At 44.1% G+C, this 22,638-nt stretch overlaps 1 protein-coding gene across 1 annotated transcript in view; it reads left to right on the forward strand.

Moving 5' to 3' along the window:
* The window catches only part of FASN (fatty acid synthase), a 217,557-nt gene that overhangs the window by 104,710 nt on the left and 90,209 nt on the right, over positions 1-22,638 (forward strand). Inside the window, exons 18-19 of the mRNA XM_033960321.1 lie at positions 4,669-4,749; positions 7,761-7,949. Coding sequence (XP_033816212.1) covers positions 4,669-4,749; positions 7,761-7,949 — 270 coding nt within the window. The remainder of the gene's footprint in view (positions 1-4,668; positions 4,750-7,760; positions 7,950-22,638) is intronic.

The raw sequence follows: 22,638 nt of genomic DNA on the forward strand, positions 1-22,638 counted from the left end.
ATCTTTATTAAGTTTCAAAACCAACAAAAATGCAATACAGTATCTATACAAATAATATTAATCATATATGCATTTATAATCAATCAAAATCCATACAACAATAAAAAAAACCCACCCAACCAACATTTCATAAGGGAATAGAACCATACAAAGAAATACCCCCCTCCCGCACTCCCCCCCCCGGGTGTGTGTGCAATATACCAACAGGAACATAGGAAAAGACAACTACAATGAATCCATAAAAGATGTCAAAGGGCCCCAGATTAACTTAAATCTCTTAGTGTGTCCCAGCATATCCGCAGCTAAAACCAAGTCAACATGGCTTCTGTAAGGGTAGGTCATGCCTCACAAACTTATTGTACTTCTTTGAGGGAGTGAACAGCCAGGTGGATAAAGGGGAATCTATAGACATCATTTACCTTGACTTCCAAAAAGCCTTCGACAAGGTGCCACACGAGAGACTGCTTAAAAAGATATGGAACCACGGGGTACAAGGGGAGGTCCACCGATGGATCAAAAACTGGCTGGCAAACAGGAAGCAGAGGGTTGGCGTAAAGGGCCACTACTCAGACTGGAAAGGGGTCACGAGCGGAGTTCCGCAGGGGTCAGTGCTGGGACCGCTCTTGTTCAATATCTACATAAATGACCTAGAGGCGGGAACAAAGTGTGAAGTCATTAAATTTGCAGATGACACCAAACTATACAGCAGGGCTCAAACCAAGGAAGACTGCGAGGAGCTCCAAAAAGATCTAACGCAGCTGGAAAAGTGGGCCGAAAAATGGCAGATGAGCTTCAACGTGGGAAAATGCAAGGTCATGCATGTGGGGAAAAAGAACCAGATGTTCACATACAAAATGGGGGGAACACCACTAGGGGTTAGTAACCTGGAGAGAGACCTGGGAGTGATGGTAGACGCAACACTGAAGGCATCGGCGCAATGCGCCACAGCCTCTAGGAAAGCAAACAGAATGCTGGGTATCATTAAGAGGGGTATTACGACCAGGACGAAGGAAGTTATCATGCCGCTGTATCGTGCAATGGTACGGCCGCATCTGGAGTACTGTGTCCAGTACTGGTCGCCATACCTCAAGAAGGACATGGCGGTACTTGAGGGAGTACAAAGAAGAGCAACCAAACTGATAAAGGGAATGGAAAATCTCCCATATACCGACAGATTGAAGCAGTTGGGACTTTTCTCCCTGGAAAAGCGAAGACTTAGAGGAGACATGATAGAAACCTTCAAGATCCTGAAGGGCATAGAAAAAGTAGACAGAGACAGATTTTTCAAATTAAGGGGCACCACAAGTACAAGGGGGCATTGGGGGAAATTGAAAGGGGACAGGTTTAGAACAAACGCTAGGAAGTACTTTTTCACTCAGAGGGTGGTAGATACATGGAACGCGCTTCCAGAGGCTGTTGTGGACAAGAAAACACTAAATGGATTCAAAGAAGGTTTGGATAGATTCCTAGAAGAAAAAGGGATTGGGGGGTACAGATAGGTATAGACCATTGCTCAGGCAATGGGCCTGATGGGCCGCCGCGGGAGCGGACCGCTGAGCAGGATGGACCTATGGTCTGCCTCAGCGGAGGCAACTTCTTATTATGTTCTTATTATGTTCTTATTATAAATTAAACATAAATTTGCCCACCAAAAATTAAAATTAAGGCGATCCCAGTTCTTCCAGTTGTGCGTAACCATTTGTATGGCTATCCAGGTCATGATAAGGAAAAGTCGACCTGTATATCTGTCCAATGAGGGCTTCAGATGTAATATCGTCCCAATTATGAGCCTCATATGTCAAAGGAATCGATGCCTCAAGTATAGCATTAATCTGTCCCCATATCGACTTCCAGAAATTGAGTATCAAAGGACAATAAAACAGCAGATGATCCAGTATCCCTATATCAAGATGACAATGCCAGCATCTATTAGACTTAGAACTTAGAACCTTTTATCATCCTAGTTGCTCTCCTCTGGACCCTCTCAAGCATCGCCATGTCTTTCTTAAGGTACGGTGACCAGTATTGGACACAGTATTCCAGATGTGGTCGCACCATTGCTCGATACAATGGCAGGATAACTTCCTTCGTTCTGGTAGTGATACCTTTTTGATAATGCCCAGCATTCTGTTTGCTTTCTTTGAGGCCGCTGCACATTGCGCCACTGGCTTCATTGTTGTATCCACCAATACCCCCAGGTCTTTTTCTAGGGTGCCTTTCCCCAGCACCCTTCCTCCCATCGTATAGCTGTACATGGGGTTCCCTTTCCCCATGTGCAAGACCTTACATTTCTCCACATTGAAGCACACAGTTGGGCAAAAAGATGGCAGATGAGCTTCAATGTGGAGAAATGTAAGGTCTTGCACATGGGGAAAGGGAACCCCATGTACAGCTATACGATGGGAGGAAGGGTGCTGGGGAAAGGCACCCTAGAAAAAGACCTGGGGGTATTGGTGGATACAACAATGAAGCCAGCGGCGCAATGTGCAGCGGCCTCAAAGAAAGCAAACAGAATGCTGGGTATTATCAAAAAAGGGGACAGATTCAAAACGAATGCAAGGAAGTTTTTCTTCACTCAGAGGGTGGTGGAAACCTGGAACACGCTTCCAAATGAGGTAATAGGACAGAGTACAATACTGGGTTTCAAAATGGGACTGGATGACTTCCTGGAAGCGAAGGGGATTACAGGGTATAGATAGAAGGTTACTCTACAGGACATAAGCGAAAAGCGTATGACAGTTTTAGGGTATGAGCACTATCAGGTCCTAGATCTGAGGGGCCGACGCGTGAGCGGACTGCCGGGCACGATGGACCTCCGGTCTGACCCGACAGGGGCAATTCTTATGTTCTTATCTAACTTTTATAAACGAAAAGGGGATCCAAAAAGTTCTTTGTAATAAGAAAAACCATGTCTGTCTCATAGATGCTGACGCTGTACATCTCATCCTCAAAGTCCAAATTCGTGGCCATCGAGATGCAGAAATATATTGCTTTACCTCGATGCTCCAAATGTCCCTAAGACTATTTTTTGGTTTCTTATTCAAAAATTCAGAAATTAATTTATACCACCGGGTGGCCTGATGCCCCAGCAAATCTGTCTGAAAGCATAGGACCTGCAGACTATAATGATTTTTAAGATTCTGCCAGTCAGGGAACCCACTCTGAATAGCCTACTTCAACTGCAACCATCTATGATTTTGAAATTCCGAATGTTTGTTGCAGTTGTGAAAAATCCAGCAGTTTCCCATTAGATATAATATCATCTAATGTTCGAATGCTTGCCTGCATCCAATGTTTCCAGGAGAACCCAGACCCGCCTATTTGAACCTTGGAGTTTAGCCATAAGGACCCTTTCAATTCCTATGGGCTATGGTGCATTTACTGCAGCAACATCGCTACTACAGCTTTGGAAAAGGGGCCCATGATTTAGTAATAAGGTCCAACTGTGCGTCATGAACAAAGAATGAAAAGAAACGTACGTGTATTTGTGAGGGAAGCAGGATTTGGCCATGTGAGAGGGAAGAAAGGGAGGTCTACTGCTGATCTCCTCTAAATTGTGTATGTGTGTGTGGGAAGGAGAGTAGCGTTTGTTAATCCCGAGAGAGTGAGTGTGAGGGAAGCAAGATCTGAAACTCTTGAAACAGACTATATGACAGAAACAGGTTTGGGACCCCTGGGAGAGAGAGAGTAATAGAAGAGGGGTCTTTGTCCCTGAGAGAGGGAGCATGAGGGAAGTAAGGTCTGAGACTCTTGAAAGAGAGAATGTGAGAGAAGCAGAGTCTGTCTCTCTCAGAGAGAGTGTGAGAGGGAGTCCGGGTCTGGGACCCCTGAGAGAAAGAGTGTGTGTAAGGGTAGCAGGATCTGGATGGACCCTGCGAGAGGGAAGTGGAAGAAAGGAAGGTCTGGATCCCCTGTAAATTGGGAGGGGAGAGGAAGGTCTGTAAATCCTAAGAGAGAGAGAGTGAAGGAAGCAGTAGCTGTATCTCTCAGAAAGACAGTGTGAGGGAAGCAGTTTGTGTCCCTGAAAGAAGGAGTATGAGGAAAGCATAGTCTGAGACCCTTGAAAGAGAGTGTGTGATGGAAGCAGGATCTGGGACCCCTGAGAGAGAATGTATGAGGGAAGTAGGTCCTGGAATTCCTGAGAGAGTTTGACAGAAGAAGGGTCTGGGACCCCTGAAAGAGGGGGAGTCCCTTTCCCCACCAATTGTTTTAACCTTTAAGTGTGCTCTGTTATAATTATTGTAATTCAACTCTACTTCCGAAATTGTGTGTAGGCAGTATATGTGTCCTATGCTAAAAGTCTACTGTAATATTTTAACACCAATTTTTATTTGTGTTTTAAAAGCTTTCTTTTATTAAAGCTGTACACCGCTTAGAAATTTGAATTAGCGGTATAAAAAAAGTTTTAATAAACTTGAAACTTGAAAGCAGGGTCTTGAGCCCATGAGAGAAGGAGGGGAAGAAAAGTCTTGTACCCTAAAAAGAGGGAGGGGGAGGAGAAGATGAAGGGTCTCCACCCCTGAGGAGGGGAGGGGGAATAAAGCTGCGTCTGGGACTTAGAGGGAGGATGCTAGTTTTTTGTGTAAAGAGCAAATCAGGATAGAAACAGCGAGATTTAAGGAAGGTGATGAACATGTAACTATGAAACCCAAGTCTGATCTCTTACAGGCTTGATTCAGTTGGAAGTCCAACTTCTGTCAGCATCTGGATTCTTCAATGTTTCTGAAAATGGGACCTTGACAGTAAGTGGTGAGTATTATTCCCAGATTAGTCCTGTGACGGATGTTTGTGCTGTGGAGAGTGACTATTTTTCATGGCTAAGTCTCGTGGGTGGATTTTCTGCTATGGAGGTTGAGGTCTGTTCTCTCTCAGTCTTGTTTGTTTTCTAGAGGGGGCATTTCTTCTGTCTGTTTTGTAGGAAGTGTTTGTGTTATATAGAATGGGGGCTTCTTCTGCTTCAGTCTTGTGGGACACCAATGTTTTCTAGAGGGTGGGGTGTTTCTTCTGTCTCAGTCTTGCGTGAAGTGTTTCTTTTCTAGAGGGAATTGTTCCTTCCATCGTAGTCTTGTGGAAAGCATTTGTTTTCTAGAGGAGGCATTTCTTTTATCTCAATCTTGTGGGGAGTGTTTGTTTTAAAGAGGTTGGATGTTTCTTTTGTCTCAGTCTTATGGGAAATGTTTCTTTTCTAGAGAATGAATATCTCTTCTCTTTGTCTTGTGGGAAATGTTCCTTTTCTAGTGAGAAGTGTTTCTTTTCTAGAGTGTGAATATTTCTTCTCTTTGTTCTTGTGGGAAGTGTTTCTTTTCTAGAGGGAGTTGTTCCTTCTGTCATAATCTAATGGGAAGCGTTTGTTTTCTAGAGGAGGCATTTATTTTATCTCAGTCTTGAGGAACGTGTTTGTTTCTAGAGAGTGAATATTTCTTCTCTTTGTCTTGTATGAAGTGTTTGTTTTCTAGAGGTTGGATGGTTCTTTTGTCTCAGTCTTGTGGGAAGTGTTTCTTTTCTAAAGGAAGTTGTTCCTTCTGTCGTCTTGTGGGAAGTATTGTTTTCTAGAGGAGGCATTTCTTCTGTCTCAGTCTTATGGGAAGTGTCTCTTTTCTAAAGAGTGAATATCTCTTCTCCTTGTCTTGTAGGAAATGTTCCTTTTCTAGTGGGAAGTGTTTCTTGTCTAGAGTGTGAATATTTCTTCTTTTTGGTCTTGTGGGAAGTGTTTATTTTCTAGAGGGAGTTGTTCCTTCTGTCGTAATCTTATGGGAAGCATTTGTTTTCTAGAGGATACATTTATTTTATCTCAGTCTTGTGGGACGTATTTGTTTTCTAGAGAGTGAATATTTTTTCTCTTTGTCTTGTATGAAGTGTTTGTTTTCTAGAAGTTGGATGTTTCTTCTGTCTCAGCTTTGTAGGAAGTGTTTGTTTTCTAGAGGGAGTTCTTTCTGTCGTCGTCTTGTGGGAAGCATTTGTTTTCTAGAGGAAGCATTTTGTTTTGTCTCAGTCTTTTGGGAAGTGTTTCTTTTCTAGAGGGAGTTCCTTCTGTTATAGTCTTGTGGGAAGTGTTTGTTTTCTAGGGGGAGTTTCTTCTGTCTCAGTTTTATGGGAAGTGTTTCTTTTCTAGAGGCAGTTTTTCCTTCTGTCGTAGTCTTGTGGGAAGTGTTTGTTTCTAGAGGAGGCATTTATTTTATCTCAGTCTTGTGGGACGTGTTTGTTTTCTAGAGAGTGAATATTTCTTCTCTTTGTCTTACATGAAGTGTTTGTTTTCTAGAGGTTGGATGTTTCTTCTGTCTCAGTTTTGTAGGAAGTGTTTCTTTTCTAGAGGGAGTTGTTCTTTCTGTCGTCTTATGAGAAGAATTAGTTTTCTAGAGGAGGCATTTTGTTTTGTCTCAGTCTTGTGGGAAGTGTTTCTTTTCTAGAGGAAGTTGTTTCTTCTCTCGTTCTCTTGTGGGAAGCATTTGTTTTCTAGAGGAAGCATTTCTTTTGTCTCAGTCTTATGGGAAATGTTTCTTTTCTAGAGAGTGAATTATCTCTTCTCTTTGTCTTGTGGTAAATGTTCCTTTTCTAGAGGCAGTTGTTCCTTCTGTCGTAGTCTTGTAGGAAGCATTTGTTTTCTAGAGGAGGCATTTTATCTCAATCTTGTGGGACATGTTTGTTTTCTAGAGAGTGAATATTTGTCTTGTATGAAGTGTTTCTTTTCTAGAGGTTGGATGTTTCTTCTTTCTCAGTTTTGTGGGAAGTGTTTCTTTTCTAGAGGGAGTTCTTTCTGTCGTCTTGTGGGAAGCATTTGTTTTCTAGAGGAGGCATTTCTTGGGAAGTGTTTCTTTTCTAGATGGAGTTGTTCCTTCTTTCGTAATCTTATGGGAAGCATTTGTTTTCTAGAGGAGGCACTTATTTTATCTGTCTTGTGGGATTTGTTTGTTTTCTAGAGAGTGAATATTTCTTCTCTTTGTCTTGTATGAAGTGTTTGTTTTCTAGAGGTTTGATATTTCTTCTGTCTCAGTTTTGTAGAAAGTGTTTCTTTTCTAGAGGGAGTTGTTCTTTCTGTCATCTTCTTGTGGGAAGCATTTGTTTTCTAGAGGAGGCATTTTGTTTTATCTCAGTCTTTTGGGAAGTGTTTCTTTTCTAGAGAGAGTTCCTTCTGTCATAGTCTTGTGGGAAGGGTTTGTTTTTTAGCGGGGGGGGGGGGGGGGTTTGTTTCTTCTGTGTCAGTCTTTTGGGAAGTGTTTCTTTTCTAGAGGGGGTTGTTCCTTCTGTCGTAATCTTATGGGAAGCATTTGTTTTCTAGAGCAGTGATTCCCAACCCTGTCCTGGAGGAACACCAGGCCAATCGGGTTTTCAGGCTAGCCCTAATGAATATGCATGAGAGAGATTTGCATATGATGGAAGTGATAGGCATGCAAATTTGCTTCATGCATATTCATTAGGGCTAGCCTGAAAACCCGATTGGCCTGGTGTTCCTCCAGGACAGGGTTGGGAACCACTGTTCTAGAGGAAGCATTTCTTGGGAAGTGTTTGTTTTCTAGAGTGTGTGAATATTCTTCTCTGTGGGAGGTGTTTGTTGTTTAGAGGTTGGATGTTTCTTTTCTAGAGGGAGGTATTTCTTCTGTCTCAGTCTTGTGGAATGTGTTTGTGCTAGGAAGGGTTTATGTTGTTTTTTGACCAGTGTTGTGAGAGATGTTTGTAGTGTGATGGTGAATGGTTTTTCCAGTTCATTTATATACAAGATGTTTATCCTGTAGAAGTTAAGTCTCGTTCTTGTCCTCTTTCAGGGAAAATTAGCGTGCTGGAAGAAAACAGTTTTAAAAACCTTCAGAATCATCTCGGTGTTTCTGTAGCTGCAGACTGTGATTCTGACACCAGTTTACGGCTTTCAGCAAGAGACATTTACAAAGAGTTACATTTGAGAGGATATGAATATGGGCCCACCTTTCAGGGCATTGTCGATTCCAGCATGTCAGGTGAGAGGAGAGTACAGAGCTGATGAACAGAGTTGTCATTTTTAAAAATTTATATTTAATGTGAAGCTTAATTCTGCTGCTTTGGCAATTGTTGATATATTCAGCCAGCAGCAGGCATCTGTTTGAATGGTATTAGTGCGATGTCCAGCACTTATTCACTGTGTTTTCATATTGACACATAAGCCCTGGGAGTTTGGCTGTCATTGCTGATATTGAGCTATTACTTCCAAAGATCAGCCGTTTCTGGCCAGTTCAATCTCTTAGAATATTGACTGTGTGTCAGGTAGCTGGGCATTCACCCCCTGCCCATCAAGTGGTCACAATATCCACAATGAAGATGCATATACTGCCAATCTCTCATTGCGGAGAGCCTGAAAACCTGGCTGGCTGGAATGCCTCCATTGTGGACTTGGAAGCACTGACTTATGCTCATAAGGTTTTCAAATCCTTCAAAATGCCAGAAAGGGACTATCTTCGCATTTAAATTGTGTTTTGGATACAATTCCCCTCATCCTCAGCTGGTGATGGTTGGCTTTTTTTAATCATAGAAACTAGAAATATGATGGTAGATAAAGGCCAAATGGTCTATCCACAGCATCCACTATCTCCTCCTCTCTAACGGGCTACTAGATGTGAGGAGTGCTACACCCATTATATGCAGGTGCCTGTCACTCCCTAGTGGACTCCAATCTATGTTTTGTACCTGGGCAATGCAGGGTTAAGTGACACCCAAGGTCACAAGGAGCTGCAGTGGGAATTGAACCCAATTTGGCAGGATCACAGTCCACTCCGTGCCAGCTTGATTTGCTGAGGGGACATAGGATTGAAGTCTACAAAATCCTTTGTGGAGTAGAACGGGTACAAGTGGATCAATTTTTCACTCTGTCAAAAATGACAAAGACTAGGGGACACTCGATGAAGTTACAGGGAAATACTTTTCACTCAGAGAATAGTTAAGCTTTGTGGTAAGAGCGGAAAGCGTAGCTGGTTTTAAGAAAGGTTTGGACAAGTTCCTGGAGGAAAAGTCCATAGTCTGCTATTGAGAAAGACATGAGGGAAGCCACTGCTTGCCCTGGATTGGTAGCATGGAATGTTGCTACTCTTTGGGATTCTAGAATCTTGCTATTCTTCGAGATTCTGTATGGAATGTTGCTACTCCTTGGGTTTTGGCCAGGTACTAGGGACCTGGATTGGCCATCTTGAGAACGGGCTACTGGGCTTGATGGACCGTTGGTCTGGCCTTGTAAGGCTATTCTTATATTCTTATATACTATTTATCATTTGTAGAGTGCTGAAAGGCGTACACAGCACTGTACATTTTTACATATTCAAGAGCTAATTTTAGGAGGCTGGCCACCAGAGCTTATGCAGGCTTGTCCAATATTCAGCTGGGACCCTCATAATTAATTTGGTCTAGGAATGCTCCCCCCCCCCCCCCAAAATTCCTTTCATGGCCTCCTAAAGAAAAAAAAAGATCCTCCCCACCCCTGCCTCTTCCCCCTCTGATTTCTCTGATGGTCCCTGAGGGTTTTGGGGGGCAGGAGTAAATGCTGCTTGATCCTGCCCCTTGCAACTTCCCTTTGAAAATGGCTGCCATGACTTCTAACAACAGCTTACTGGACTACACAAAGTACCATGAGTTGCCACAAGAGATCAATGGCAGCCATTTACAAAGGTCCACAGCAAGGGGCAGGAGTGAAGGGGATTTGCGTCTGCCCCAAGTGACCCCCCCAGACTACCAGGGAAGTCAGGAAAGCCCAGAGGGGGACCTACCTACAACTTGGGATGTTAGGGGTAGATGGTGGGGGCCCATTTCTAGGAGAGGAGAAGGGTTTTCTTTCCCATGAGCTGGGGGAAGGGGGTAGATGGGGGGGGGGAGGCTTTTCTGGATCAAATCAGTTATGTAGGTTCCAGTCAACATTCAGTGCCAGAGCCCCCAAAGCTAAGTGGGTTAATATAGGATAGCTTTTGGGGTGTCCTCTAATGACCTGCTTAGCTATGTGGGTGTTGGCATCTGCATAACCCCCATCTCCTCCCTAACGCTATTCCCAGTACCACTTTTTCTGGGGCTGGTCAGAGGTGATATTCAACAACACTGCCTGGTATAGTGCTGCTCAGTTTTGAGGCTGGGTGGCCCAGAGCTTCTCCTGCCCCTTAAATTGCTGTGAATATTGGGGTATGATCCTAGCCAAAGTCCTGTTCCCACGCTTTATCCCTGTCTTTGAGGATATCCCTGAGGGGCTGGGGTAGTCAGTTGTGAGCATGGGGCAACTCAATTAGTCTGTGTTCACCTAACAAGTACAATCACTGATCTCACTAGTGATTGCACTTGTTAGGCTAATTCTCCCACAAATTGCATTCAAACTAAGAATCACATTGATATAAAGCCGATGTTCAGACACCATAGAGCAGATCTGACAACACCATGTTTTGTTTTTATTGCCAAGCAGAGGTCAGAGTTTTTAAGCCAACATCTGGCACGCAATTGTCCTTGTACTTTTTAAAACTTTCTGCTAGCTGCCCAAAGAAATATTTTGGGAATATAGCTGTTATCCATATGTACAACATAACCAGTTCAACAGAGCTGAGAAATTATTAACAGTACCACCTCATGGTACATTTGTCTAGTTACCCTTCATTAATTAAGAACATAAGTGGTGAACTGGGTTAGAAAATGGTTGTCGAACAGACGCCAGAGGGTGGTGGTTAATGGAAGTCGCTCAGAGGAAGGAAAGGTGAGTAGTGGAGTCCCGTTCAATATGTTTGTGAATGACATTGCTGAAGGGTTAGAAGGAAAAGTGTGCCTTTTTGCAGATGATACCAAGATTTGTAACAGAGTAGACACCGAACAGGGAGTGGAAAATATGAAAAAGGATCTGCAAAAGTTAGAGGAATGGTCTAATGCCTGGCAACTAAAATTCAATGCAAAGAAATGCAGAATAATGCATTTGGGGATTAATAATCAGAAGGAACCATATATGCTGGGAGGAGAGAAGCTAATATGCACGGACGGGGAGAGGGAACTTGGGGTGATAGTGTCCGAAGATCTAAGGGCGAAAAAACTGTGACAAGGCGGTGGCTGCTGCCAGAAGGATGCTGGGCTGTATAAAGAGAGGCGTAGCCAATAGAAGGAAGAAGGTGTTGATGCCCCTGTACAGGTCATTGATGAGGCCCCACTTGGAGTATTGTGTTCAGTTTTGGAGACCGTTTCTGGCGAAGGATGTAAGTAGACTTGAAGCGGTCCAGAGGACGGTGATGAAAATGATAGGAGGCTTGCGCCAGAAGACATATGAGGAGAGACTGGAAGTCCTAAATATGTATACGCTAGAGCAGTGGTTCCAAAAACCCTGTCCTGGGGGACCCCCAGCCAGTCGGGTTTTCAAGATATCCCTAATGAATATGCATGAGAGAGATTTGCATACCTGTCGCTTCCATTATATGCAAATCTCTATCATGCATATTCATTAGGGATATCTTGAAAACCCAACTGGCTGGGGGTCCCCCAGGACAGGGTTTGGGAACCACTGCCCTAGAGGAAAGGAGGGACAAGGGGGATATGATTCAGACTTTCAAATACTTGAAGGGTATTAACGTAGAACAAAATCTTTTCCAGAGAAAAGAAAATGGTAAAACCAGAGGACATAATTTGAGGTTGAGGGGTGGTAGATTCAGGGGCAATGTTAGAAAATTCTACTTTATGGAGAGGGTGGTGGATGCCTGGAATGCGCTCCCGAGAGAGGTGATGGAGAAGAAAACGGTGACAGAGTTCAAAGAAGCATGGGATGAACACAGAAGATCTAGAATCAGAAAATAATATTAAATATTGAACTAAGGCTAGTACTGGGCAGACTTGCACGGTCTGTGTCTGTATATGGCCGTTTGGAGGAGGATGGGCTGGAGAGGGCTTCAATGGCTGGGAGGGTGTAGATGGGCTGCAGTAGGTTTTGACGGAGATTTCAGCAGTTGGAACCCAAGCACAGTACCGGGTAGAGCTGTGGATTCTTGCCCAGTAATAGCTAAGAAGAATAAATTTTAAAAATTTAAATTGAATCAAGTTGGGCAGAATGGATAGACCATTCGGGTCGTTATCTGCCGTCATCTATTATGTTACTATGTAAGAATAGCCTTACTGGGTCAAACCAATAGTCCAACAAGCCAAGTAACCCGTTCTCACGGCGGCCAATCCAGGTCCCTAGTACCTGGCAAAAACCCAAGGAGTAGCAATATTCCATGCTACCGATCCAGGGCAAGCAGTGGCTTCACCCCTGCCTTTGTCAATAACAGATTATGGACTTTTCCTTCAGGAACTTGTCCAAACCTTTCTTAAAACCAGCCAAACTGTCTGCTCTTACCACAATTTCTGGCAATTGTATTATGGCCACTTAGAAGATCAGTCAACAGCACTCAAAACCTTCAAAGGCACAGTGGGATGTATAATAATATAACACTCTATCCTTTTGTTAATTTTTCTTTATCTAGAGGATCCTCAGAGTGCCAGTAGGATAGCTTAACTCTATATTGGCTGCAGTCGTCATTGGTCCTCATAGAACTTTTTTTTTTTTTTTTTTTTTTAATAAGAACATAAGAATTGCCGCTCCTGGGTCAGACCAGTGGTCCATCGTGCAGCCCTTAGGTCAAAGACCAATGCCCTAACTGAGTCTAGCCTTACCTACGTACATTCTGGTTCAGCAAGAACTTGTATAACTTTGTCTTGAATCCCTGGAGGGTGTTTTCCCCTATAACAGCCTCTGAAAGAGTGTTCCAGTTTTCTGCCATTCTCTGGGAATCTATCTCCTTTTAACTTTAGAGAGTGCCTTCTTGTTCTCTCTACCATGGAGAGGGTGAACAACCTGTCTTTATCTACTAAGTCTATTCCCTTCATTATTTTAGAAACATAGAAACATAGAACATGACGGCAGAAAAGGGCCACGGCCCATCTAGTCTGCCCACACTAATGGCCCACCCCCTAACTACCTCCATGAAGAGATCCCACATGCCAATCCCATCTTTTCTTAAAATCTGGCACGCTGCTGGCCTCAATTACCTGTTGTGGAAGATTATTCCAGCGATCAACCACCCTTTCGGTGAAGAAATATTTTCTGGTGTCGCCATGAAATTTCCCACCCCTGATTTTCAACGGATGCCTTCTTGTTGCCGTGGGTCCTTTAAGGAAAAAGAGATCCTCTTCCACCTCAATACGGCCTATGACATATTTGAATGTCTCGATCACGTCTCCCCTCTCTGTGTTCCTCGAGTGAGTACAGCTGCAACTTACCCAGTCATTCCTCATATGGGAGATCCTTGAGTCCTGAGACCATCCTGGTGGCCATTCGCTGAACCGACTCAACTCTCCGCACATCTTTTTGATAATGCGGCCTCCAGAATTATACACAGTATTCCAGATGGGGTCTCACCATGGATCTGTACAACGGCATTATGACCTCGGGCTTACGGATGACGAAACTTCTACGGATACAGCCCATGATTTGTCTAGCCCTGGATGAAGCTTTCTCCACTTGATTGGCAGTCTTCATGTCTTCGCTAATGATCACCCCCAAATCACGTTCTGCTACAATCCTTGCTAGGATCTCACCATTTAGGGTGTAAATCCTGCATGGATTTTTGCTGCCAAGATGCATGACCTTGTATTTTTTGGCATTGAAACTTAGTTGCCAAGTCTTTGACCAATGCTCCAGGAGGAGTAGGTCCTGCGTCATACTGTCGAGCATTGAGCTTTTGTCGGGCACTGTGCTTTCATCTGTTGTGCGATTGCCTACCATGTTACATAATTTGGCGTCATTGGCGAATAATGTAATTTTACCTCGAAGCCCCTCAGCCAAGTCTCTTACGAAGATGTTAAATAGGATCAGGCCCAAGACCGAGCACTGCGGCACTCATCTGATCACCTCCATCATATCGGAGAGGGTACCGTTTACCACTACCCTCTGAAGTCTACCTCTAAGCCAGTCCCTAACCCATGCGGTTAATGTTTCACCCAGTCCCATCGAACCCATCTTGCTCAATAACCTGCGGTGTGGGACACTATCAAGCGCTTTGCTGAAGTCCAAGTACATGACGTCCAGGGACTCCCCTATATCCAGCTTTCTTGTTACCCAGTCAAAGAAGCTGATCAGATTTGATTGGCAGGACCTTCCCTTCGTAAAACCATGTTGATGGGGATCTCGTAGATTCTCCTCGTTCAGGATCGTATCCAATTGGTGTTTGATTAGTGTTTCCATAAGTTTACTCACTATCGATGTGAGACTCACCAGTCTATAATTCTCAGCCTCCGTCCTGCATCCCTTTTTGTGGAGTGGAATGACGTTAGCTATTTTCCAATCCAATGGGACTCTTCCTGTTCTTAGGGAAAGATTGAAGAGCACGGATAATGGTTCCGCTAGGACGTCACTCAACTCCCTGAGCACCCTGGGGTGTAGTTTGTCCGGTCCCATAGCTTTGTTCACCTTGAGTCTTGATAGCTCCTCGTAGACACTGCTGGGTGTAAACTCGAAATTTCGAAATGGGTCTTCCGAGTTTTCCCTCGTTGGCAGCTGAAGGCCGGATCCCGGCGCCTCGCAAGTGAAGACCGAGCAGAAGTATTCATTTAAAAGTTTGGCTTTGTCTGAGTCCGATTCTACATAGTTCCCTTCGGGTTTCCTAAGGCGTACTATCCCATCTGTGTTTCTTTTTCTGTCACTAATATACCGGAAGAAGGATTTATCGCCCTTCTTGATGTTCTTCGCAAGGTTCTCCTCCATTCGGAGTTTGGCCTCCCTGACTGCCGTTTTGACCGCTTTAGACTTGGCCAGATAGTCTTCCTTGGATTCTCGCTTCCCTGATTGTTTGTAGATGATGAACGCTCTTTTCTTCTTTTTTATGAGGTCTGAGATCTCCGCAGAGAACCACTGTAGTCTATTGTTTCTTCGCTGTTTACTTACTGATTTGACGTAGCACTTGGTTGCTTCGTGTAAGGTTGATTTCAGAGTTGACCACATTACCTCTACATTATCTGTTTCGGCATGGTTTTGCAGTGCCCAATGGACGAAATCTCCCATGCTTTCGAAGTTTGTGCCCTTAAAGTTGAGGACCTTGGTTGATGTGCTTGACTTAGTGAAACCTTTCCTGAGGTTGAACCATATCATGTTGTGGTCACTGGAGGCCAACGTATCGCCTACCGAGACCTTTGTGACACTTTCTCCGTTGGTGAGTATTAGGTCTAGTATCGCCCGATCCCTAGTGGGCTCTAATACCATTTGTCTGAGTCTCGCTCCCTTTATAGAGGTTAATAGCTTCCTGCTGCTGCTGGTCTTAGCGGAAAGATTGTTCCAATCTACATCAGGCATATTGAAGTCTCCTAACAATACTGTGTCTCCACGCAAAGTGATATTCTCAATGTCTTCGACTAATTCTATATCCATGTCCTCCTGTTGTCTTGGAGGTCTGTATACTACACCAAGATACAGGCATTTGTCCTTCCCCCTAGCCAAATTCACCCAGAGGGATTCCCCGGTGTACTTGACATCTGCGATTTTGGTAACTTTGATGTCCTCTTTAGTGTATAGTGCTACCCCTCCTCCCATTTTGCCCTCTCTGTCCCGCCAAAGTAAGTTGTATCCCGGTATAGCCATATCCCATCCATGGGAGTCCGTGAACCAAGTCTCGGATATCGCCACCACATCTAGGTCGGCGTTCCTCATTTCTGTCTCTAATTCCAGAATCTTATTGCCCAAACTGTGGGCATTAACGTACATAGCCCTCCATACCTTATGTTTGCTATGTCCCTGTGTAGATATTCCTGCTTGAGCTAATTGGACTCCTATAATACTGTTTGCAATGTGTGTACTTACCTCCGACTTGGAAATGCAGTGTGTACTTACCTCGGACTGAGAAATGGATTGGCAACTTACCTCGCCAAGTTGGTTACTTGCGCCAGCACGTGAGTGGGTACCCTCCCCCAACTTATCTAGTTTAAAGCCCTACGAAGTAGGCGGGCTAGTCGGTGTCCAAAGACGTTCTTTCCCCTTCTGGTCAGGTGAAGTCCGTCAGGACTCTATAGTCCTTGCAGTGCATCTCCATGGTTCAGGAATCCGAAGTTCATCTCCCTGCACCATCCGTGCAGCCAGTCGTTTGTCCTCTGGATACAATCCTCCCTGGCTCTTCCCTTGCCTCTCACTTGGAGGATTGAGGAGAAGACCACCTGCGCTTCCATCCTCCTCAGCTTCTCACCTAGGGCTCCAAAGTCTACAGATATGTTCTCCGTGGTGTTCCTGGCAGTGTCGTTCGTTCCAACGTGGATGAGAAGCATGGGGACATGGTCATGGGGCTTGATAATTCTGTCTAGGCAGGCAGTTTCATCTCGGACACTGGCTCCTGGCAGACAGCAAACCTCTCTTGATTGCATTTCTGGTCTCAGCAGGGAATCCCCAATGACTACCACTCTGCACTTTTTTGGGGAGAGCTGATCTGTTGTCTCCAGAACTGGAATCATCTGGTGGACAATTTGCTGTAACTCATTGGCAGATTCCTCCTGTAACAGCTGGAATCTGTTCCTCAAGATGATTAGTGGGGTCGATGTTAAACTGCCCTGTGAACGAGAGAAAGAGACAGAGGAAGAGGAAGGTCTTCTACGTTTGCCGGTAGAGGAAGTTACCAGCTGCCAGGAGTCAGCATCTCCAGCCTCTTCTTGTACCCCAATCGTTAGTTTCAGGGTTGCAGGTTCGGACAGTTTGGGCGTCCTGAGGATGGTCTTGTCTAGCTCCTGCTCGGTGACCTGGGTCAACTCCTGGATGACTTTGTCTCTCACGCGCTTTACCTCCTCTCTCAGGCTCCTCAGCTCCTGCAAGATGTCTCCGTCTAGCTGATCCATCTCTTCTGTCTGTGTGGAGACTGTAGTCAACTGCTTGGGGATGGCCTCGGTCTGTACAGAGACCTCTGTCCTCCATCCTGGCTCTCCTTCCATCTGTACGTGGAACGTGGCCATCCCCTGGATCCCTTCGGTGACTGGGCTGCTGATCTTGATTGTAGCCCTGTTGCTTCTTGCTCTTCCTGCCATTTTCAAATTTATTTTTTTTTTGTTAGTTTAGATATTTGTTAGTTAGTTATGTCTGCCTGATCGTTAGTGAGCTAGAAAAGTCTGCCTGTTAGATAGTATGAAAGTCTGCCTGTCAGAGATTGAAAGTTGGAAGGATAGAGGTAGTTAGTTAGTTAACATAGTAACATAACATAGTAGATGACGGCAGATAAAGACCCGAATGGTCCATTCAGTCTGCCCAACCTGATTCAATTTAAATTTTTTAATTTTTTCTTCTTAGCTATTTCTGGGCAAGAATCCAAAGCTTTACCCTGTACTGTGCTTGGGTTCCAACTGCCGAAATCTCTGTTAAGACTTACTCCAGCCCATCTACACCCTCCCAGCCATTGAATCCCTCCCCAGCCCATCCTCCACCAAACGGCCATATACATATAGACCGTGCAAGTCTGCCCAAATTGTTAGTTTAGTCTGCCTGTTTGTTAGTTGGCTAGAAAGGGCTGCCTGTTAAATAGTTTGAAAGTTTGAAGGATAGAGTGACTGGTAAGGTCTGGTCCACTATAAATGCACCTGTTTAACTTTCAAAATCCTATATGGTATCTTCCCTCCCTTTATCCCTCTTTCTTGGAATTCCTCAAACCCTAATACCACCAGATCCTCCCACAAATTAAAACTATCCTTCCCCTCGCTAAAAGGCATTTCCCACACAGGAAAGCTAGGGACCTCCCTCCACTTCAAAATCACTGAGCTCTGGAACAACCTTACCTCCCCTCTTCGGAACTTGAGCTCTCTCCAAGTTTTCCGCAAACACCTGAAAACCTGGCTTTTCTCAAAAAATGCAAGTCTCCCTCCAACTTAGGAATCAAGGAAACTCTTATATCTTGGCATCCCAAGTCCTCTAAATTTTCTTCATACTTCTACCTCTAACCCTCTGTTGTAGTTCCTTCCTATTTCTCCTACTGTAAACCGTGTCAAGCTCTACGAACGTGGAGATGATGCGGTATACAAACCTAAGGATTAGATTAGATTAGAAGAGACTCAGTTTCTCTAATCTCTCACTGTACGGCAACTCCTCCAGCCCCTTAACCATGTAGTCACTCTTCTCTGGACCCTTTCGAGTAATACTTTGTCCTTCTTCATGTAAGGATCAGTATTCCAGGTGAGGGCGTACCATGGCCTGGTACAGCGGCATGATAACCTTCTCCAATCTGTTTGTGATCTCCTTCTTAATTATTCCTAGCATTCTGTTCACCCTTTTTGCCGCCACTGCACATTGCGAGGACGGCTTCATTGATTTGTCGACCAGTACTCCCAAGTCTCTTTCCTGGGGGGTCTCTCCGAGTACTGCACTGGACATCCTGTATTTGTGTATAAGATTTTTGTTACCGACATGCGTCACCTTACACTAATCCACGTTAAACCTCATTTGCCATGTCGCAGCCCATTTCTCGACTGTGTTTGTGTCCCGTTGCAGGTCTTCGCAATCCTCCCGCGTCTTCATTACTCTGAATAACTTTATATCGTCTGCAAATTTAATTACTTCACTCGTCGTACCAATTTCCAGGTCGTTTATAAATATGTTGAAGAGCATGGGTCCAAGCACCGAACCCTGCGGAACTCCACTCATGACGCTTTTCCAGTCCGAGTATTGTCCATTTACCCCCACTCTCTGTTTCATATCCGCCAGCCAGTTTTTAATTCACGTGAGTATTTCACCCTCGATTCCATGGCTCACAATTTTTCGAAGTAGTCGTTCATGCGGAACCTTGTCGAATGCCTTCTGAAAATCCAGATATACGATGTCCACCGGGTCACCCTTGTCTATCTGCCTGTTTATTTCCTTGAAGAAGTGCAACAAGTTCGTCAAGCAAGATCTTCCTTTGCTGAAGCCATGCTGGCTGGTCCTCATCAGATTGTGTCCGTCACCTCTAGTACAGTATCAAGTTAATTTTTCACTTTTATTGATTAAGATGACACTGCACTAGAGCTATAAGTTACAAAGAAAAATGAACAATAATTCCCCAAAAAATTTTAAAAAAATGTTCCATGGGGTCCAATGACGACTGCAGCCAATATAGGTTTTGTTTCTGAAAATCTGGTAGCCTTACTCTCTGCATTCCTTGAGTAATGCATTTGTAATGTTGCGCAGTAGCTTATATAGTAAATATTGTGTTCCAGATAAATGTTTTTGATATAAAAATGTAGCAGGATTTTAAGACCATTAATTTGGGATGATAAGCTCCTTAGGAAGTATGTAGCCTGTAAAATGATGATTCCAGACCCTGTACACTGGATCATCAAGGATTGGGTAGAGAGCAGAATCAGGACTTTTCCCCATACAACTCACCATACAAATAAATGTCTGATTTTGGTGTTGTCTCAAACCTTTTCTAGCCCTACAAAAGCTACCCAGGACTTACCGAACAAATCTATCATTTCATAACAGCACCAATATATGTAGGAAAATGTAAATATCGCAATGAGCCCTAGAATAGTCACCAACTGAGAAACTGAACACACCGAATTTCTACAGATCCATATTCGGACACTTGGCCTTGCAGCCACACATGCAGAACAGAGATAGCCAGAAAGACAGAAAGAAACATATTTCCTCCTGTACAATAGATGTACTTTCTGAATTTAGACATATTCCAAACACTAGAATGAAAATAAAATAATTTTTTTCTACCTTTTTGGTCTGTTAACTTTGTTTTTCTAGTTTGGTCCCAATCTTTGATTCTGCTGTTCTCTATCTGTTCTCTTAACTCCAGTGGTGTTCCAAGTGGGGTGCGGGGTTTGGTCCATCCTGGGTGCAGCCCATAAGGTAGTGCTCCCAGGGCTGGCATCTTCCCCTCCAGCAGCCCCTGCCACAACCTTCACAGCTTGCTGCTCTGCCGGCGTCGGGCCTTCCTTTCTGCCAGGTCCTGCCTTTACAGAAGTAGGTGGGACTGGCAGAGATAAAGGCCTGACAACAGCCAGAGTAGCAAGTTGTGAAGGTTGTGGCTGGGGCTTCTGATGATTGAAGGCAAGTTTTTAGCAGCTGGGGTTGACAGAGAGAGAGAGAGGGGGGGGGGGGTATACCCATCTGGGGGAGAGGGAAGAGAGGAGAGGAGAGAAAGATGCCAGAACATATGGGAGGGAGGGAAAGGAAGGATTAGAGATGCTTGACCATGGAGGGGGAGGAAGAAGGAAGGAGAGGAGAGAGATGCCAGGGCATGAGGAGGAGGGAAGGAGACAAATGCCAGATCATGGGTGGGATGGGGTAGAAAGAAGGAAGGAAAGGAGAAAAAAGAGATGCCAAAGCATGGGGGAGACAGAGGAGAGAGAAAAATGGAGAGAGGTGAAGCTGATATTAATCAGGTATAAAGAAGAGAGGGGTATGGGCTAGATGGAAGGGGGAGGGTATACACAATTTATGGAAAAAGGATAGAAAGAGGGAAGATGCCATATTGTTCAAAAAATATCTCCCATCACTCTAACCTCCTCCCAACGAGTTCCCAATCAACACCTTCAGAAACACCCACCTATATCTCCTTGTCTGTGATTTAGAAGGTACTGTAACCCTTCTACACTACACCTGATCTAACTTGATTCAATCGATATATAATATCTCCTGTGATATGTTTTATCTTCTGTGACATGTATTATCCTCTGTGTTATGTACCATTCTGTTAAATTGTTGTATCATAATTCTACTGTTCCTGAAATCTACTCTTATCCTGTAATGTAATTCTACTGGAATTGCCCAGACATCTTCTATATTGTAATCCGCCTAGAACCGCAAGGCACAGGCGGAATAGAAATCCCTAATGTAATGTAATGTAATGAAAGGGGGAGAAAGAGTGCAGACACGGAATGGAAGGAGCAGAGAAAGAGGACACATGCTGGATGGAAAGAAGAGAGTGAAGAGAAGATGAGAAAAGCAGAAACCAAAAATGACAAAAGGTAGGCAAAAAAAATTTTTTTTTTTTTTTTTTTTGTTGCTTTAGAACAGTGTATTGCAAACTGTGTGCTGTGACCCACTAGTGTGCCTCCTGAGATTTCAAGTGTGCCGCGAGATGCTGGGGAGGAGGAGAGACGTCAGCTGACTGCCTACAGGACGCGCTTCTCCTTCTCTCAGCACATCTTCCCTGTCGGCACCCCCCACGGACAGCGCAGGGCCCGACTGGAGAGGCATTCGCGCATGCGCAGACGTCACCAATCGCACACTTTCGGATGCCTCAAGCTGCAGCCACTAGGTTTAGTATGCCACAGCTCGACACTGCTTTGTAGCTGTATTGATAAACTTTTATAAATAGAAAATGGAAATAAAGTATTTTTTTTATTGGACTATCAACTTTTGGAGACCAAATCACAGAGAGACAAGATGGCCGCGCTGTAGTGAGGACGCTGAGTCGTACTCTCCTGCTGTGTGTAATTTTCCTGCCCGTTCTCGGGCTAAATCTGCTGGTAGTATGCCAAAAAGACGGTGCAGAGCGGCTGCTTCAGTCCAGCAGCCAGCATCCGCCTCAACAAGACAGGAGGAGATAACTCGTTTCCTGACATCTTCGCTGCAGGGCGTACCGGCTGAGCCGAATTGGAGGGAGATTTCAGCTCACAGGAGTGAAGTCTCGCTTAGTTCCACGGGAACTGCACCTCCTCTGCAGCCGCGAGACTGGGGAATAGTGGTGGTTCCACAGGGATGGACTGCGTTACCAATGGAGCTGGAGGGCTTGCCTAATCCTCAGGTTTCCTCAGCGGGAACAACTTCTTCAGAGAAGGTTGCTGAGATTTCAGCGAGTGAAGGACGTATTTTTCTCAGTCCTTCCTCTGGTAAGACCTGCTGAAATCACTTTAGAGTCTATTTGGACAGTGTTAGACTCTTTTTATAAATTATGTGCAGGAACCTTACCTCTGGTGAATATTCCAGAACAGAGATTGGATAAACTTCAGGAAGAATTGAAGGATCGGGGAGAAAAAGTTAATAATTTGGATCAGAGAACTCAAAGTTTACAAGCCTCTCAGGCTACTATATTGCAGGACAGATTATTGTTTGCCAGGAAAACGGAAAATTTTGAAAACTATATGAAAAGGCTGAATCTCAGAATGCTTAATTTTCCTTAAGTGCTAACAATATCTCCCAAAGACATATTTTACAAGTTTTTGAAAGAAATATTCAAATATCCTGAAACCAGACTTCCTCCTTTACATAGGATATATTTTTTCCAGTATCAAAACAGAAAGCTTCAGCCCCAGTTGTCTCTTCTGAACTTCCTAGTCTCCTGAACTTTTTTTTTTTAATTCTTTATTCATTTTCCATCTTACATCAAGAGCACAATAATATCTCAGTTAAAACTTGTATACATCACTTGAATTTCCTTATAATATCATCGTAAATACATAAATTTATACCCCCACCCCCTTCCCTCAAATATTTTAATCAAAAAATATCGTATAAATATTATATTCTTATCTATTGATTAAACTTTTAATAGAACTTTATACCATCCCCCCTCCCCCCTATGTATAATTGTACTTTCATTGGAAAATGGTGTCTAATCATTGCAATAACTTGTCAATGGCCCCCAAATCTTTTTAAAATTATTCTAATTCCCTTTTTGTATGGCAATTGTTCTTTCCATTTTGTAAATGTGGCACAACGAATTCCACCAGAAGGTATAG

The sequence above is a fragment of the Geotrypetes seraphini genome, chromosome 10, assembly GCF_902459505.1.
Source record: "Geotrypetes seraphini chromosome 10, aGeoSer1.1, whole genome shotgun sequence".
In the NCBI taxonomy this organism is placed as follows: domain Eukaryota; kingdom Metazoa; phylum Chordata; class Amphibia; order Gymnophiona; family Dermophiidae; genus Geotrypetes; species Geotrypetes seraphini.